This window comes from Ylistrum balloti, unplaced genomic scaffold, assembly GCF_031769215.1.
Source record: "Ylistrum balloti isolate Yb309-2 unplaced genomic scaffold, AGI_CSIRO_Ybal_v1 Utg370312, whole genome shotgun sequence".
Taxonomy (NCBI): Eukaryota; Metazoa; Mollusca; class Bivalvia; order Pectinida; family Pectinidae; genus Ylistrum; species Ylistrum balloti.
Genome location: NW_026782231.1, coordinates 513,545 through 532,553, shown reverse-complemented (window position 1 = coordinate 532,553; position 19,009 = coordinate 513,545). Strand labels below are relative to the sequence as shown.

Below are 19,009 nucleotides of genomic sequence, written 5' to 3'. Positions count from 1 at the left end.
TGTCTGGAGATCTCCTCCAACATTTTTCAGTCGATCTTTATGAAACTTTGTAGGCTTAATCACCATGATATGAAATTGTGTTTTCCTCAACGGGGTTTTGATTAGATGATTTGAATAAGAGTTATGCCCCTTTGCTGTTTTGGATATTCACAGGCATATTTTGTTCTGCTTTGCGATACTCTTGTTGTCCCTGTTGTGGATATCTATCAAAATTTGAACCCCTGATTAATCTCATTATATTTGAAATTAAATCAAATGGATCAATATATTTTGACCCGTGGTAAATCTATCCAGAGTTTGCAGTTTTAATGGAAAACCAGTCATTGTGCTTTTCGTAAGTAGATTGATGGGAATTTCATTCATTTTCCCCCCATCTAACACACTAGTAGGAATTCTTGTCCAACTTCCTTCCTTTGTCACCTATCTTACATACTGTCGGGAATTCCTATCTAACTTCATTCATTTGTCCGCTATCTAAAACACTGGCAGGAATTCCTATCTAACTTCATTCATTTGTCCTCTATTCAACCTACTAGTGGGAATTCCTGTCTAATTTTCTTAATTTGTCCCGTTTCTAACACTCTGCTGGAGATTCCTGTCTAACTTCCTTCCTTTGTCACCTATCTGACACACATTTGTTTTGCTGTTAATCCCTATAATATTTAATACATTTTTACACATATCATTTTCATGTGAATGAAAAAGCACTTTGACAATACTTTCTATTCCCAAAGTTTTAAATGGTTATAGTGGTGATTTTCAACATTTGGACTCAAGATGAATGTTTAATTTGTACCATTGAAATCATGATTAAATCTTACTTCAAGACAGGTGTTCCAAGTTCCAATCTACAAATCATTGAAGGCTTTCTCAAAACGTGTTTGACAATATAATTACAAAGTTTGTACATCTGCATTGATAAGATATATTGAAAATTAAAAGTAAATCTTGTTAGAAATTGCTGAGGAACTACAAGTTACTTGAAAAATCATCAAATCTGCTATTTAGGCTAAGAACATTTTCTGAAATTGTTTTATTTTGCAAAAAAAAAAAAAAGTTTGTGCAATCCTTTCATGAATTGTGTTTTTCCAGTACACTATTTATCTGATAGTAAGCTCCGATAATAAGCCCACCTGACAGTATTATCATAATTACAAACCAATGATATTTCCATGTTTGTTAAGCTCAACCTCTTACTAAGACGTAACATAATTTGGCCACCTAATGGCTGTCTTGATTGCAGTATGATTAGAATACCTGTGATTTGATATGACAATTTGCGTAAGATGAAAGTGTGTTTTGAATATGAAAGCCAGAAAAAGCCATCCAAAATTACTTATTAATTAATAAGTGTGTTTTTTACTCTACCCAGGTTTAGACTGCTAAATTGTTATACTTAATACTTTTTTTTAATTTAAGTACAACACACATAAACATGGTAAGACATTGGTTTTCTTTTTGGAGAATTTCTCCCAACTGGAGATTTTCTCCCAACTGAGATTTTCTCCTTTGGATTTGTTTTACTTTCTGCAATACAATAATTTTACTGATATTTTCCAGTTTGCTTACTGCCGAGTCAAGGTATCATCTTTTCTCTTTTCATCAGTCTATCAGTCCCCTTTATAATGTTAAAGTTCACTAGCACTGGCAGTATATGGAGAAGATACTATATATAATTCATTTCATTTCTATTTACCTATTAAGTTTATTTTGTTATCTGATGAGAGGTTTGTACAAGGGTTGTTGTAATGATTGTTAATGTTAAATATATTAAATTCATATATATAACCCTTTTTAAACTGATTTCTGAACGAAAAGCCTCAGGGATCTATCAGAAATAATCTTAATTGTAAACCTGAGAATAGTTTATTTGTTTAATGCATTTTAATCAGTTTGAAAGAAAAACTAATAATTGATGTTACCCTTCAAAGGACATTGTATGTAAATTAATATGTAATTGAATGCATTAGATATTTTGAGGAGATAAAAATCAATTTATTCTTTAAAGACAATCTTAATACAGATTTATCAAGAAAGTTTGTTGGTGTTGTTTGTTATTATGTATAGAGAACGGAAACTACAGATATATATATCTTAAGTTATGACTAGCGAGTCATAAATGACATTATTATAGAATTTCACAAAAATCATTGAAGTTCTAACTACACTATTCATGACTATTCTTTATTGTCTATGAGTGAAAAATGACGAAAAAATAATAGGTCATCTGTTGTTCTGGTGGATGTATAATTAGAAGTTGTCTCTCTGGAATTTCCAAACGATGGCAATTGAAGATTTTGAAGATATTAATCCTGGTTCCTCTTAAACTCTCTAACTCAATGTTAGAAGTTTTTTAAGAGAGTGACAGTAGGGTAAATCCTATATATTGGTGGCAAGTTTAGCAATTGTTATCTAATCCTTTGTAATTAATCCAATATCTTTCTTTTTATGAGGATTTCACTCACCTGAAGCATATTTAATGTGTGAATGCTGTAAATAATTGTTTGGAAATTAATTTCATCCAAGTGAACAAAAGGTCTTTATATAAGACAAATCACCTTAACTTCCTTCTCCTCCTTTACCACTGGTGCAGCTCCACCAGACCTCCTCCACCCCCTCCACCTTATACCGGGGGTATATAAATAACAGTATATATATATACTAAAAAGACAGCACGTTGATTTTTTACTTTTTCTTTATTTCTGGGAAAGTTTACAAGCTAAAGCTACATTAGTTAAAATTAAAAAATATGGAATAAAACATTCATGGGTATATATAATATGAATACATTTGCTTTAAACTTCTCAAACTGAAATTTAGGCGACAGATTATGACTGATGTGTTTAGGAGTATGAATGCACCAGTATATACAAAATGATAGTGTTCATAATTTGTGTATAGGGGTTTCCTGATGAAACCAAAACAAAGCCACACAGATTTAACAGTATACATGTACGCAAACAGAGGTACCGAATAACAGTTCATGACAATGTCATTTCAACAGCAAAACAATTCTCACAACTTAACGACATCTTGCTTTCTGGTATGGTTTTCAAAATCCATGCATTTTGTAGCTGACAATGATTTCATTTTTCAAATTTTTATTTGCATAGAGTGGGGGATGGGCATTTGATGGAGATTCTGAATGTGAGGTCGAACAACTGAATAGTAATCATGTCAAGATGATAGCCAATGAAAAGCTATAAAATACATTTCAACAGATGCAGATCTTGAAGCCATTTTTAGAGAAATCTACATTTTCTGGATTATTGATTTATTGAAATTTCGAAAAAAAAAACAGCGTAAATTCAAAGCTGTACACAATAAATAACAATAAAACAGGGAAGGCACTTCCGTTGAAATCTCTGATTTTTTTTTATTTCTTCCATGTGCCTCTTTGATTTGTACATACCAACAAGACACAACAATCTTCCTAACAACTTGGATCAACCCATAAACAACAGGTCCCAGAGCATCATGACACCACCATCATTTTATTTTTATTTGTTCTTTAAAGGTTGGATATTTTCCCTTAATTTATTTGTTTTTGCTCTTTGTATGGATTTTGAAAATTCTTCTTAAGATAGAGTGATAATTATCTTCAACTGTCCAATCTAAGATGGCCATGTTGTATCCATGTGTTGTTCTGATAACTCCCAAAATTGAAAGGGCATGACTTGGGACTAAGAGGAACCTTTTTTATTGAATTTTGAGAATGACCCATTCAATTCTCATGCAACAACCATGAACATTCAATGTCATACTTCTTAAATAATAGTGATAAGAATCCTTATAGTCAAAATCCAAGATGGCCACCTGTCAGCCATTTTGTTTATCTGATCAATCCTAAAATCAATAGGACACAACTAGGGACTGAAGAAAAACTACTTTAGAAATCTGAAAATCCTACCTAACTTTATATCCAAGCTCTGACATGGATAGGTACACAGATTTGTAAGTTTGTGCATCTTAATTTTCCGTTATGAAGAATCCAAACGGTAAACAACATATTCTTCCTGTATTTATGCCACAGGGCCATTTCACCATGACAAAGTCAGAGGAGGGGCTGAAATACCAGCCATCGACTTTCTGTGGGATAAAGATGGTAAACAACTGACTGAATGAGAACAAAATAAGTTCAACATCACTAAAATCAATTTTAAAATGAAATAGAGATAGGGATTATCTCCCTGTATATAATGTTCTAGGTACTGTGGTGGATTACCAATCATACCATAAATAAAGATGTATTGAAGAAAGTTTTGCGAATCAAGCTTTTAACTTTATTTGATCATGAAAATGTTATCTGCACTAGTCTGTACAAAATCTATGAAAGAATGTCCCACACTATCTCTCACCTCCTAATGAAAACCTAGATTGGGAAAAAGGTTTAATTTATCACATTAAAAAGTATAAAATCTCCTTAAAATCATTCATAAATTACTTACAATGAATAATCTTGCAAACCTCATTCAAAATATTCACTGATGAAAATATTAATTCAACAAGTCTAAAACTTTTCAACCACAATCTGATCAACCATTAATGACAAAGTGATGCAGCTTTCGCATAGACCTGTTGAAACAGTTCAGATAGCCAGAAATTATTCCACAATAGGAAAGTGCTCCTGTACCACATGTTGGAACTAATATTATGTAAAGCCCAAAATGCATGGTTAACTTGAGAATTTTCTGAGCCACAATCAAACATAATCCATTTCAACTCATACTTGATGGCATAACATTTTCAGAAATATGTGCATGCACTGAGCGTGCTTTAGGCTGAAGGTCTGAAACTAATGATATTCAGCAAGTTTGGTTCAGACAGGAGCGGCTGGACCCCTCAAACTACACATTTTGAATCTGTACCTGGCATTTTTCTTGCAGGTTCAACCGTTTCAACTGTTTAAGCGAAAGAAACCTTATTTAGTACACTGTATGATTTGAGGAAATGTCTTATTTTCAGAAATACCTTTTTCAGTTGTGAAGTCAAAGTAGAATCTAAATTACTATATTTTTTGAGATATTTATTTTCATAACTTATCAAGGAGAAAAAAATGCAGGTAACCATAACTTCTTCAGACATATTTAATATACAGGTAGATACTACATACTTTTACTTAGTGTTACTGTAACTTGTTTATCTTATCATTTCACAGTCTGTTTTCTACTTCACATCCTTGTCAATATTTTTTATAAGACCAAATGCGAAATACAATTTCAAAAACAATTCATCAATAAATTACATCTGTATATATCATAATATTGTAAAAAGTATACAACACAGGTATATCACCCAGGAATGATTTTAATATAGAAATACAATATTACTAATTACCACTAATTAACCAGTATTGATGTTAGTGGTTAAAGATATATAACACAAAAAGTTGCATACATAGTTATCTGAATACAGTATGTATATAGACCAAAAAAATCTAAAGTGAAATGAGACATAACTTGGTTAATGAAACATAACTCAGTTAATGAAACATAACTTGGTTAATGAAACATAACTTGGTTAATGAAACATAACTCAGTTTATGAAACATAACTTGGTTAGTGAAACATAACTCAGTTTATGAAACATAACCTGGTTAATGAAACATAACTCAGTTAATGAAACATAACTCAGTTCGGAATGTACATTTTTTATATCAATAATTGACAGTGGTTGTTCGAGTGCATACTCTGTAAACTAACATGCTTTAAATGTATATAGTTTAAAGTTAATCTCATTTTAGTACTTTTAACATTGAAAACATTGCACTGAAATATTATTATGCAAATTGCAGTTTCCGCATCTTGTTTATCTGCAATAATTGTGGATGCACTAATTGATCTTTGTGATAATGTGTCGTAAAACATGATAATGTGTTGTAATATTGTAATGCCAAACTAAATATGTTTCCAGTATTAGAAGGGAGAGGGAGTCATTTTTTGGTATCTACAAAATGATTTTAGACTAAAAATTCATATTTCGTTAATAGTCTAGAGTTATCAATTAATTGAATACAAATTTGTGTATTGAAAGAATCAATGCAAAATAAATCCCAGAAAAAGGTACTGGTTCTTCAGCACATGTACTTTCTGGTACATATACACAGATATGTAGAAATTAAAGTACCATCAAGCTGTACCAATTATCAATCAATGAGTGGTGTATTTTTAGATATGACACATTTTTTTTGTGAACATGAACTTACCTACTCTAAGGTATATTAAGATCTTCCATATGTCACCCGTTTATCCAATACATTCAGCTTCTACAAGTTTCATTTATACAAACCGATATGTACAGTACAAAAATGTATAAAGTAATATTAAGAAGTTGTTTTTTTTGAGAAATAATGGTTGCCATAGACATTGGAATAATATTGCACAGTTAATTAATCACAAGCTTAAAAACCATCTAGTTATGACATAATCACTTCTAAAATTACATAACATGGAATTAATAATCACTTTAAAATAGAACAGCGTAGCTTTAAATAACACATCTGAACAAAAACTGTGGTCATCCTTCCTGTGTATTTGTGGTTAAACTAGCTGATGACAAAAGGAAATAAAAATTTGGATTAAAAATAAAATTCCCAAATAACGAATAGATATCACGTAGGAAAATTAGTCTTCCCAGCCCAGTTATTAAATATACCCATGTAAATTTACCTGCAAGCTTTATGGAATGGTAAAATAACATTTTAAAAGCTGAATTTGTAAATAATTTTCTATAATATAATCAGCAGAAATATTGGAATGTTGAAATAAAATCAAAATTAACATAACAGTACATGTATATATTAATATACCTGGTTACATCATTTGTCCAATATATAAAATCATATATATAAAGGGGACATAACAAACGCCTCATTCTCACTCCCTCTCAGCTTTCAAATCTCACCAAAATAAGTTGTTCAGTTAAATGAATGATTATGTAAAACAGTCAACACAACATACCGGTATATTTGTAGTATGGCAAACACTAATCCTCACGATTCCAAATACAAACAATTATCAGACGAACTTAGCAAGTTCTTCACGGTGAAAAACAGATAAAAGATTTCTGTCGATGCAACAACAATGTTTAGTTAGGAATTGACGTAGAATTAATTTTTTCTTTGAAAATTTTAAAGTAACCCTCACACAAAGATATCATTTCTGTTTTAAACAACTTTTTACCTTGATATTGCAAACACACACACAACAAAAAATGTTTAATTGTTTTTTCCATGTTCGTTAATTAATGTGAAAAGTCATCACAAAGTTTCAATGGGAAAAAACACACATCAGTATAACAGTAATTTCCAGTCATCCTTAAAAATAAAAAATAAAACAATACACCTATATCATCCATCAACTTTCTCCAGTGACATTTGTATTTCCACTTCACAAATGACCATCACAATTCAGGTATATTTTAACCTCTGACCTCTATGGGTGACTGGAAGGCTTATCACCGTATGGGTTGTGATCATCGGGAGAGTCCACTTGATTGGTGGGAACAGGTTGGTCTATGTTTTCATACTGACCTCCAGCAGTTGGTGAATTACCTGAAAACAATGACCTCTCACATTATTTGAAAGGATCTTTTTTCTAAACAAATGCAGATTATTTTGAACTTTTATGTAAAAGATTAATTATTGCCATTCCTGCAAATCTAAAAATGAACATTAATCAAAATTTGTAATATTGATTTTTTATGATAAGAAATCAATAGAATAAATGATTAGATTAAGTATTTAAACAAGAGATCCCAGAGGGATCTTGGCGTCCACCATTTGAGGATCTGTTTTCAGTTCTTGAAGATTTGTTTCTTTTTGTTTGTTTGTTTGTTATAGGTGTTGTAAATGTTCATGAACTGGTCTTCATTGAATGTACTAAATGATGGCACAAGATATTTTTATTAAGCACCTATTAGCAAATATCATTTGAAAAAGATCCCAAAGTATTATTAGATAGCAGTCAGTTACAGGTGGATAATGGACAATATGCTTGTGCTGTATTACTGTCGAAATCCAAGATGGCTGCCTGTGGGCCACCTTGATTTCAAATCAGTCCAAAAAAAGGTATAATGTACAACTAGAGACCAAGGGAAACCAATATCTATGAAATATCAGAAGGATCCATCCAGTACTTCCTCAGATATAGCAGTAACAAGATTTTACTCTCAAAATCCAAGATGGCTGCCTGTCAGCCATCTTGATTTCGGATCAGTCCAAAACGGTATAATGCACAACTTGGAACCAAAGGGAACCTGCATATGAAATTTGAAAAAGATCCATCCAGTACTTTCCAAGAAATAGCAGTAACAAACTTTTACTTCCAAAATCCAAGATCGCCTCCTGTCGGCCATCTGCATATGAAATTTAAGATCGCCACCTGTCATCTTGTCCAAAAAAGGTACAATGCACAACTAGGGACCAAGGGGAAACTGCATATGAAATTTGAGAAAGATCCATCCAGTACTTTCCAAGAAATAGCAGTAACAAACTTTTACTTCCAAAATCCAAGATGGCTGCCTGTCGGCCATCTTGAATTCAAATCAGTCCAAAAAAGATACAATGCACAACTAGGGACCAAGGGGAACCTGCATATGAAATTTGAGAAATATCCATCCAGCACTTTTCCAGAAATAGCGGTAACAAGAATTGTTTACAGACGGACGGACCACGGACGGCAGGGCAATTTGAATACCCCACCATCTGATCATGGTGGGCTAAAAATTTGAATTTGAAAAAGAAATTATAATGTTTATGTAGTGACCTAATTGTTAGAATGTAATACCTGAACAAAGACTTACCAAAATTTGGGAACCCTGGAATGTTCATTGTCCCGTATTCTCCTCCCCTATCCTTGAAGATACGGTACAAGAGGAAGGCTGTAAATGGCTTCAGAATCAAGTTCACAATGCTCATACTGTTGATCAGTCAAGGCCATGTGATTTCAGGATTCAGAGAGAGTGACATGAAAGTGCATGTTTAAGAATATACAAATGTTTAATGAACTCTGGTAATCATATTCATCTAGAGACAGTCAGGAAATTTTCATTTTCTTTAAGGATGTTCAAATAGATCAGAAATAAAGATAATAAGTTTTCATCAAAAGCTTCAAGTTTCTGTTTTCTGATAGGGACAGAATGGGACAGTATGTGATTATGCTGTTGTAAAATATTGTTGTTGTAAAATATTGTTTAAAAAGATATCACTTATAATATATGTACAGTTTGACAGACTTACTAATAAAAACACTATATGATGGGCGGCAGGAACAAAATTAACTGTAGAACACTTCTAACATTCATGTGCTAAAATTAACACAAGAAAGGATACCCTGTGGAGAACCGGAATTCCGACACTGAAATTTGAAACAAAGAATAGAACATCATCAGTATATTGTACCACAGTATACAAATCAGAAACTTATGGAAGATTCATAAGCAATTTCTATTAAACAAAATACCTACAGAAACGTTTATAGAGTAAAGCTGCCTGTGGAACTTATCCTTTCATGTTTATGCCAGAAAAGTTTTTGTAGGTATATTGAAACCAAACAATCAATACTATTATAAGTACATGTACATGAAATAAGTCTAGAAAAACATTGACATCAGAACACATCAACATTTTAAACAAGTTTTAAAAAGTTTAACTAATTTACCTACCTTTATTACTGTTTTTTAATTGTAGCCGAGGATATCTACTGGTACCTCTATAACTGTTGATTAAGTGTAGTCGAGAATATCGGTCTCTATAAATGATGTTTTGGTGATTTAGACTATACCTATTTCTATAAGTATTATTTAGGCGTAGCTTAAAATATCTACTAGTACTTCTATAAATGATGTTTGGGTGTAACTGAAAATATCTATCTCCATAACTGTTGGTTAGGTATAGCTTAGAATACCTACCTCGTCTACTGTTTGGTACTTCATAAGCATCATAGGCCAGGGGCTGATGTATAGCTATAAAGATTATGTCCTGAAGGATACTGATGAGATGTAAAACAAGGAACTGGAAAAAAAACATGCAATACTTCATCAACTAATGAATAAGTAAGGTATGTATGACCCATCCGAAGACGGGCAAGGACAACTTCGTCTTGTTGGTTGTCTCTATAGCCTGGAGACCATTCACCGATAACAGGTTTAACAGAGTGCAATTTGTTATTGGTATATGTATTCCATTCCTCCTGCCACTGAGCTTTTAAAATTTGTTTAATAAATGGTTTAAAATCGTTAAAATGAAGTTTAAAAACAACTGGTGGTAGCGATAAAGCTTCCTTTGAGGCACGATCTGCTTTTTCATTGCCTGGTATTCCCATGTGTCCAGGAACCCAGCAAAAATCAATACAAAAGTTAAAGGTAAGTTCATGATATATAAAATCACTTATTTTAACAACTATTCATATTTCTAGATGTAATACTTTAAGTAAATTCAGACAGAAATTCTGTTGAATTACTGCACATGCTAAAATACAGCTGTTTTCTGTCACTATCAAATACATCAAAAATATGTTACAGGTGTATACCGACAATGGCAGTGCCAGTTGCAGGATAAAATGATATAGCCGAGACTGGCTTCAGTGTTAATACAGAACACTGTGGTTAGTAGCTACTATACATGTATATACAAACTTTCAACATGTCCAGTATGTTTTCATACATGAGTCAAAGTACAAGAAAACACACAAATTTAAGTGACAATTTTTTTTTCATCACTTTCTGCCTTACATTACATGAATACCTTAATGCTGAATTTTCTCCGTCAGATCCTTAACCTTTTACTCTGTCAGATTGTTCTGAAATATGTTTATTTTTAGGTAGACAACCTAACAATAATAAATGCACAAGTACAGAAATGTGATTTATACCATAAAAATAGCATCAGCTGACTCTGGACAGGCCACGCCCCACACTCCAAGCATCAGGATAAAAAGGTTCATCGCCCAGTAGGCCGGGGGTAGGTACCCCTCCATCATCGATGCCCTACAATGTTAAAAAATCATTCAGCTTTGTTTGCTTTGTTTATTTCCTTTATTGACAGCCAGCGTCATTTTGAGGTAGGGTGTCTTTGTAGTAACTGGAAGATACCTCACTGAACATGATGCAGGAGGTAAGCTATGTGCTATCTTAAGGAAATAGGGTTAAGTATTTTGCTTATTTCTTTCCAATCAACATTTTTTCATAATGTCAAAACAAATAAATATTGTTCAATGGGGTATTAGCCATTTATAGAAAAACTGGTTTAACGGTTACCAGTTACCATGGCAAACAAAATGTCTGGGAAACAAAAAGTTGCATACACATTCACACTTAGTCCTTTATATTGAATTGAGGTTTTATTGGAATTGGTTGACAAATTTAAAGGAATTCTTCGGACAATATTTGGGGAAGATGGACATCCAGACATGGTGATTCCAATATCCTCCTGCCCAACTGCAGGGGTTATAAATACTCTTGCAATCTTTTCTTGTCTTTTAGAATATACCTGTCCAATTACAAAAGAGATCCATATTCATTACCCAAATATTGGTTTGTAAAGCTACAGAAAAATATATAATAAACCTTTCTTTAGACAGAAATATGTGTTGGGCCTCTTGGTCTACTGTAGAATGAGTATATATTGTCTTTGTCCAAATCTAATTATGGTTATTTTCTAGTCATTGCAGTAAGAGCAAGAATTTTTGCACAGAAATAAGGAATAAAATAAAAAGTAAAAATACTCAAGAAATATATGTTATACTTATATAGGAAAATATAGGAAAACCTTTATGTTAGAAGTGATCTGGAAGATGACTTCACCAGGACACATTATGTGAATCACTAGATACTTACCATATCACAAGGATAAAATGAATGATGACAATTGCCTGAAATAGGAAAGGACAACAACATAAATAAATAAAGATAACATCAGGAAACATAATGTTACTAAGCTAATGAACTTTGCACTGTTTTTAGCAGCCAGATCTGGAGGATGTAACTACAAGAATTATATAGAAGTGGTGTAATAAAGCTGTGAAGAAGTAAGTACCATAAATAATTACTAGTATAAAGTGGTTTAATTATTTGGGTAAATCTTTTTCTGTTCCATGTTTGAGAGAAAAAAAAATTCAGAAAGAGACGCAAAAAAGGTTGTTACGCACCGGACCCTTTTTTCTACCCATTCACCCTGGTTTTATCTTGTCATGACCTGATATTTGTAATACCAAGAGGTTGGCAACATGAACATTCCTTCCCTGTCAGAAAACTATATTTGTTCTCTTTCATGAATTTTATTTTTTTTTCTCAATTTTTCTTGAAAAATGAAAGCTCAACATGACCCCAGGTAGATTTAAATGTTGAGTATAATGATGATATAATTAGCAGAAAAACAAGTGACATACGAAACACATGGCAGCGACTAATTTTTGAGTAACAAAAGAACTGGTTTGTCCCAAAAACATCCCACACAGTCTTACTTGATTACATAGTGTTGAATGGTGTTAAATTAATATCAATATAAAATGTGATAAAAATCAAACAATATTTGAATTTCACCCCGTCAATCATCTGTGTAGGACAGTCATTTGTCTACTAAGAAAACAAAAATAATCATGGTGTTTGACATGTCAGACAAATATGTAAGGTTTTTGATCAAACGCTATGTTTAGGGGACTTAATCATTAAATACATTTCATAATCCAAATTTCTATGTTGATGACCATGATAAAGCAACTGATCTAAGTACACCTTGAATTGACTAAATTAGATGATCTGACCAGTTGGTTACATGATACTTCCCAAAATATACACTACTTCAATCCAAAAGAAAGAAATCTACACAAGACTGTCAGCCATATCCTTGGGATCATATCCATGTTTGAAACAACCAGTATTGGCAAGCTTCTAAACCAACTGGAAGTTTCAATCGATGGTTCACTAAACATCAGGAAGTTAACTGCAATCTTTTCCTTAAGTAGCAAGCCACATTCTGTCTATTTATAGATTACATATTTAACTCCATCAATCAAGACACTAAACCATCATGTTATTTGTACATGTAGTAATATTGATAAGGTATATTTTTTCAAGAGAGGGAAGAAATTATACATTTTGTATAAATGTGTTTATATAAAGAAGACTCCAAATTGGGCGACATCTATCAGCAAACAGAATGAGACTGTGGACATTATATTGGTCTGAACCAACGTAACAGGTTGGAGCCATTTATTTGTTTGCTGGCCTTAATTATAATCCAGTTGGAGGAAACTCAAACATGTTATTACCTTAAAGACGATAACATTTCTCTGAAGTCAAACATATCTGGGAAGCATCAAGACATAAATTCCTAAAAAATACCCACACATACACACACATAGAAAAAAAATCACACTTTCATATAACTTTTCATGCCGTTATGTTATCAACTACAATTTGTAAACAAAAAAAGATTCAAATACCTAACTTTTTTAATTATCAATAAATCATACGTTATACAGTGGTGATCATACAGCGAACTGTCTCAGTAAAACCCTGTACATGTAAGTATCTATTTTTAGAACACATTCACCTGTGTATTTCTTATAAAAGGCTTCCTTGTTATCAAGGGTAAGATTGAATGGTGTGATAATTTGTGCATGGACTTGGATGTTTTAATCTGTGATTTGTGTCAAAAGTAGACAACATATTTTCGAAAATTTTGTTTCCAAATGTAGATAGTCATATGAATATCCCAGTCTGTGAGTGAGAAAATGACCATTTTGTCCAGCTATCTTTAAAAAGCACCTATGATTTATCTATAATATATATTGAGTTCAGAGGAATTTTATCCGCTGCAAAGAGTAGATATGTTGGAGTTGAAATTTCCGAAAGAAAACCTTGATATGTGAAGTTCATTATTTTATTTTAATTTTTTCATCATGTATATGTAAAAAAAATTATCAGAAAGTATTAGGACATGTGCGCATATAAAATCCCATGAACAGATGAACATACATCTGGACTGACATCTAATACCGGTTTCTGAAAAAAATCTTCCATAGCAATTAGCCATTGGACAACAGCAGTTGACTTTGTACCATGTCACCAGCATACCTATGAAGTAGTATTGTCACATATAGCTGTCATCCTATACTTAAACGTCACTATTGATCCTAATTTACAACATACGGGTAAAATCAATAACACGAAACGTCTCATATATTTCATCTGTTTCGGGTTGTTTCTTAAAGTGTCCTTTCATATGCATCAATAAAAGTTTTACATGTCGTTTTATTTACCTTCAAAGTAACACCCTGTGGGTTCATGTTGGCGATTTAGAGCTGAATGAGGATGTCAACCCTCTTTACCAGAATGTTGCAGGTCTAACTATGTCCCTTCTTTCCGAGTCGTCAGCATCACGAGCACCTGTCAATGAGGACTTCTCTAGACTTTTCATGACTGCTCCGACCGCAAAACACGAAAGCTTCCGAATGATATTTATTACTCTCAAACTTGGAGAAAATTAATGAGAAAAACTAGCACGCGACTTGTAACCATAAATATGTTGGCTATGAAGACGACTTTTTTAATTCTGTGGTGTATTTTGCAAAAGAGACCATTTGTTTTCATTTTATGTTGGACAATATGAAAATAACTTTCATACGGTTACTGTAGAGATTATTACAACATGGCTGCGCCCTTGGTCCGGTAGATTTGCAGGACTGAATCAATGACAATCGCTACATGTGATCTACATTCTGTAAGTATACAAATCAGTCTTTCAGCTGTTTGAAATCAAAAGTTTTTTTCTTCTTCTGAGACGAGAGGTTATGTTGCAGTTCAGGTACATAATAGATATATCACTTTTAACTGGTTGTGCACTTTTGGGGTTCCTCCTTAGGACTCATTTATATAAGACATTTGACAAATATTCCTCGTATTGACGGTTAAGTAGGTAGTTCGAGGAAAACCATAAACTAGTGCTTAATGAGCGAAATGGCCTATAATGAAGTCGTTACCAAGAATAGCCGGAATAGTTTAAACAGTAACTCCTGCAATATATTATTAAAAGGTAAATATATTTTTACTAAAGATGATTACTGAAAGTGCTGGCTACTTGATGCAATCGTTGTCACCGTAGTTACTGTACTATCTTAAAAGACCATAAAGGGCAGAAGTACTGCATCTATTTTAGGCACTTTCCCACGTCAAAATAATTTGTTTCCATGACATACTAAATTCGACTTTGGTAATTAATTTGAAAAAAAATGTTAACAAAAAGCTGCAAATCCATATACCAGTTGGTATACTATTAGCTACTTTGCATATTATTTGCAGTTTACTCGGACCTGTAAATGTCCTACATTTGAAGGATAGCTGCTGCTTTGAATAATCGATTAGTTACTCAGAAGCAGGGTCATTTTGGCGTATGAAGTTCCATTTTAAACTTAAAGCAAAAAAGTGTATTTTTTACATGGTCCAAGACTTGACAAAATCTAGCAAAGAACCATTAACACTATATGGATCCCTGTTTTTCAATTATGGAAGAATTTTTCTCAGATGGATCAAGTCCTTCGACCTTTGGTCCTGGATGTGAACAAAACATGGACTTACACATGCTACTGGTATGGAACTTTGCTTGGGTGCCAGCATACCTTAAATGTGTTTCCACAATTGTTTGTATAAAATTGTGATTGCCCTTCTGTGATCTCTTGTAAATCAAATGTTAAAGACAGATTGTTAATTCAATTATCAATTCAATAATATGTGGAATTTGATGAAGAGATTTAATGTAGGAAATTTCATTCCAAGACCCTTTATCAATGACTTAGGCTTTATTGGTTGTTTGTGCACTGAAGGCAGTGAATGGTTTCAAAATTTAGAGGATAATTCATTGTATCAAAATTTGTACCTTTAATCCAGGGCATAACTGCAATTGTTCAGATCTGAGTGTAAGAAGCTGCTGTTTGTTGTGGAAATTGGTTGAAATTGATTGAAAGTGCCTGCTTTGAATGCCAGTGCATGTGCTAATATATTTGTGATTAATATCAATTGTATTTTTGATGAACATTGAACACCAGGAGAGTAATGCAGGCCCATTGGTCCTCTTGTTTATTACACCCTAACGCAAATATATTGGGCTTATTATAAATATTTTTAGATTTTTTTTTTTCAGTGACCAACTTGACATAATGACAGGAAGGGCAATCATATCTGTCAGTAGACTGTGTAGCAGACTACAGAGGTTAGCCACAACGACCATCATTAAACATGGGCAGTCAGTATCCATGTCAACTCATGTAACAGGTATACTATTATAGATCAAGACAGATCCTTCATACTTACATGTGCTACTGCCTTTCTTTGATATGACAGTGTTGAATTGTTAACCTATGTAGTCTATTCATCACATCACAAAATCCTAACCAAATAGGTTAAGGGGTTATGCTAGAACTCAAGTACATGTCTGTCTATATGTGTGTGGACAAATGATTTTTGGGAGAAATACTGCTTGCTCTTTAAACCAGTTCTTAATAATTTTATAATAGTTGTTATGCTTGTAAGTTACTATGGGCGTTATGCCTCTTTTGTAATGTATAAAGAAAACTTTCTGTTAGCATGTAATTTTGGATAAGAGTAATGTACATGATTTCTTAGTGTTGTTATTCATGAGTCCCACGGTATTATTTTCTTTTGCTCAGTTTAAGTTAACAAAGTAGTTTTGTGATGTAAGTGTAATGATAAAAAGGTATTTGATGGACGGATATAGGCCAGGTGAGCTAAAATTGACAAAAAGAGTGATACACAATGCTAATGTGTAATGTCAGCATTCTAGTGAAATATTTGTCTCCCTTACTCAACCAGTTTTACAATATGAAACTTGACACAATGATGAATAATAATCATATTAACCATACATTTTTTGATGTTGCTATCTTGGGCAATAGTGTCTGAAGATACTTCACAATTACTCATGCTATTTGTAGGAAATGAACTTGTCAATCTTGCAAGAGAAAAAACTGTCATAACCCAGTCATCTTTTCATCAATGAAATTGAAAGTGTGAACCAGTATATTATTGTATTATAGTCATATTACGTACACACCTTTTGATGTCTCTAAATTTGTTAGTGTTTTAAGATTTGATTCACAATACAATACAAAATGCATCTCGTTTGTTGAAGAATTTCCTTGACTGGAGATTTCTGTTTTCAGGTTCTCAGCCTCCGTCTGGATCAGGTTTTCTTCCTGGGATGTTTCCTGACACAAACCACATGACAGCCTCTGACTTCGGAACTGGAAAGGACATTGGATTAAAAGACTTGAGGACCCGAATTGCTTTGGATTCAGCGTCTCTAGGCTTAGACCTGGAATACAAATGTCCATCACTTCATAAGCAAAAAGTAGCGATACTTGACATTGCGGAAAAGACTACTACTAGTTACGATTGCCCAAATTTAATATCAATCATAGATAAAGAAATCATTTTGCCAAATTCCTCCTTACTTAACCAAGTTGAAATGCCAACTGCCAAGAAGAACGATACTGAAAAACATGCTAAAAATATTCTTAAAATTAGAAAACGCATGAGAAAGAAGCACCAACTGAGAAAGTGGAGAAAGAAAAGAGAATCGGAGATTAGAAAAGAAAAGGCGTATAAGATGAAGAAACGTGAGGCTAAACGTGACAAAGTCATTGAAGGCTTGGTCAATAAAGGTACAGTGTTTAATGCTGATACATTTATGGAGGAAATAATGCGTAAAGCTCAGCGCGGTGGGTACAGGACCTCTCTATTTGGTGAGAATAGGGATGTGTAGACTAATTCTGATTCTGCGTTTGTGCTATATGTTTGTGCTATTTACAATTAGTGATTAAAACACAGATATAACAAACAAGTGTTTTTTTGTTTTGTTTAAATACCATATTTAACCAGTAGTAAGTTGATACCTGCTGTTATGTCTAGTCATGCATATCCAAGTGGAAATACAAAAATATGATATTTGATTTTCCTATAACCTTAATTAAAAAAAATTGTCAAGAATATGCTGGGTAGTCAGTGGAAACACTTTCCTCTCACCTAGCCATCTGGGGTTCAGTTCCTGAAACGGATACGAAAACGTACAGGGCCACCTGCCAACAACATGGATTTACCAGGAGTATTCCAGTTTCCTTCCTCATTAAGACCCTCCATATGCTTCCATTAGGTCAATATGAGCGATTACAGTAGTATAAGCTGATAGCTTGTTTCGCAAATGTTGTAAGATAGATAATGTTTATATTATACTGATATACTGTAAACTTACCTAATTTGGTATAATAAAAGTTTTGGCACAAATTTTGATTTTATTTTGGTAATTAAGACAATGATGAATAAGCTCATCAACAGCAACAATTATCATTATTAAAAAAACTCCTGCTGGAGTAGGAGTCAATCGACGTCCTGGTTGTCTTTGGTCATTGATCAGATCATGAAGGAATCAAACATGGATACCCAACAGTATTCAATAGAGTCTAACAGTATTTAATAGAGCCCAACAGTATTCAATAGAACCCAACAGTATTCAATAGAGCCCCACAGTATTCAATGGAGCCCAACAGTATTCAAAAGAGACCAACAGTATTCAATAGGGCCCAATAGTATTCAATAGAGCCCAACAGTATCAAATAGAGACCAACAGTATTCGATAGGGCCCAATAGTATTCAATAGAGCCCAACAGTATTCAATAGAGCCCAACAGTATTCAAAAGAGACCAACAGTATTCAATAGAACCCAACAGTATTCAATAGAGACCAACGGTATTCAATAGAGCTAGACAGTATTCAATAGAACCCAACAGTATTCAATAGAGACCAACAGTATTCAATAGAGCCCAATAGTATTCAATAGGGCCCAATAGTATTCAATATAGCCCAACAGTATTCAATAGAACCCAACAGTATTAAATAGAGCCTAACAGTATTCAATAGAGCCCAACAGTATTCAATAGAGCCCAACAGTATTTGATAGAACCCAACAGTATTAATATAGCCTCATCAAGGAAGGTAA

At 33.1% G+C, this 19,009-nt stretch overlaps 2 protein-coding genes across 2 annotated transcripts; one reads left to right on the top strand and one right to left on the bottom strand.

Annotated features, from left to right (window-relative positions):
- Positions 1-6,145: 6,145 nt before the first annotated feature.
- LOC132553261 (type-1 angiotensin II receptor-associated protein-like) lies at positions 6,146-14,362 on the bottom strand. Its single transcript, XM_060217492.1, has 7 exons — positions 14,262-14,362; positions 11,836-11,870; positions 10,872-10,986; positions 9,910-10,012; positions 9,332-9,356; positions 8,803-8,918; positions 6,146-7,552 (listed from the first exon to the last, which is right to left on the bottom strand). Exons 1-7 carry the CDS (start codon positions 14,286-14,288, stop codon positions 7,434-7,436), a joined length of 540 nt encoding a protein of 179 aa, XP_060073475.1. The 5' UTR covers positions 14,289-14,362; the 3' UTR covers positions 6,146-7,433.
- Positions 14,363-14,638: 276 nt separating this feature from the next.
- LOC132553257 (uncharacterized) lies at positions 14,639-18,297 on the top strand. Its single transcript, XM_060217487.1, has 3 exons — positions 14,639-14,722; positions 16,139-16,269; positions 17,178-18,297. The coding sequence occupies exons 2-3, from the start codon at positions 16,155-16,157 to the stop codon at positions 17,777-17,779; spliced, it is 717 nt and encodes a 238-aa protein (XP_060073470.1). The 5' UTR covers positions 14,639-14,722; positions 16,139-16,154; the 3' UTR covers positions 17,780-18,297.
- Positions 18,298-19,009: the final 712 nt, after the last annotated feature.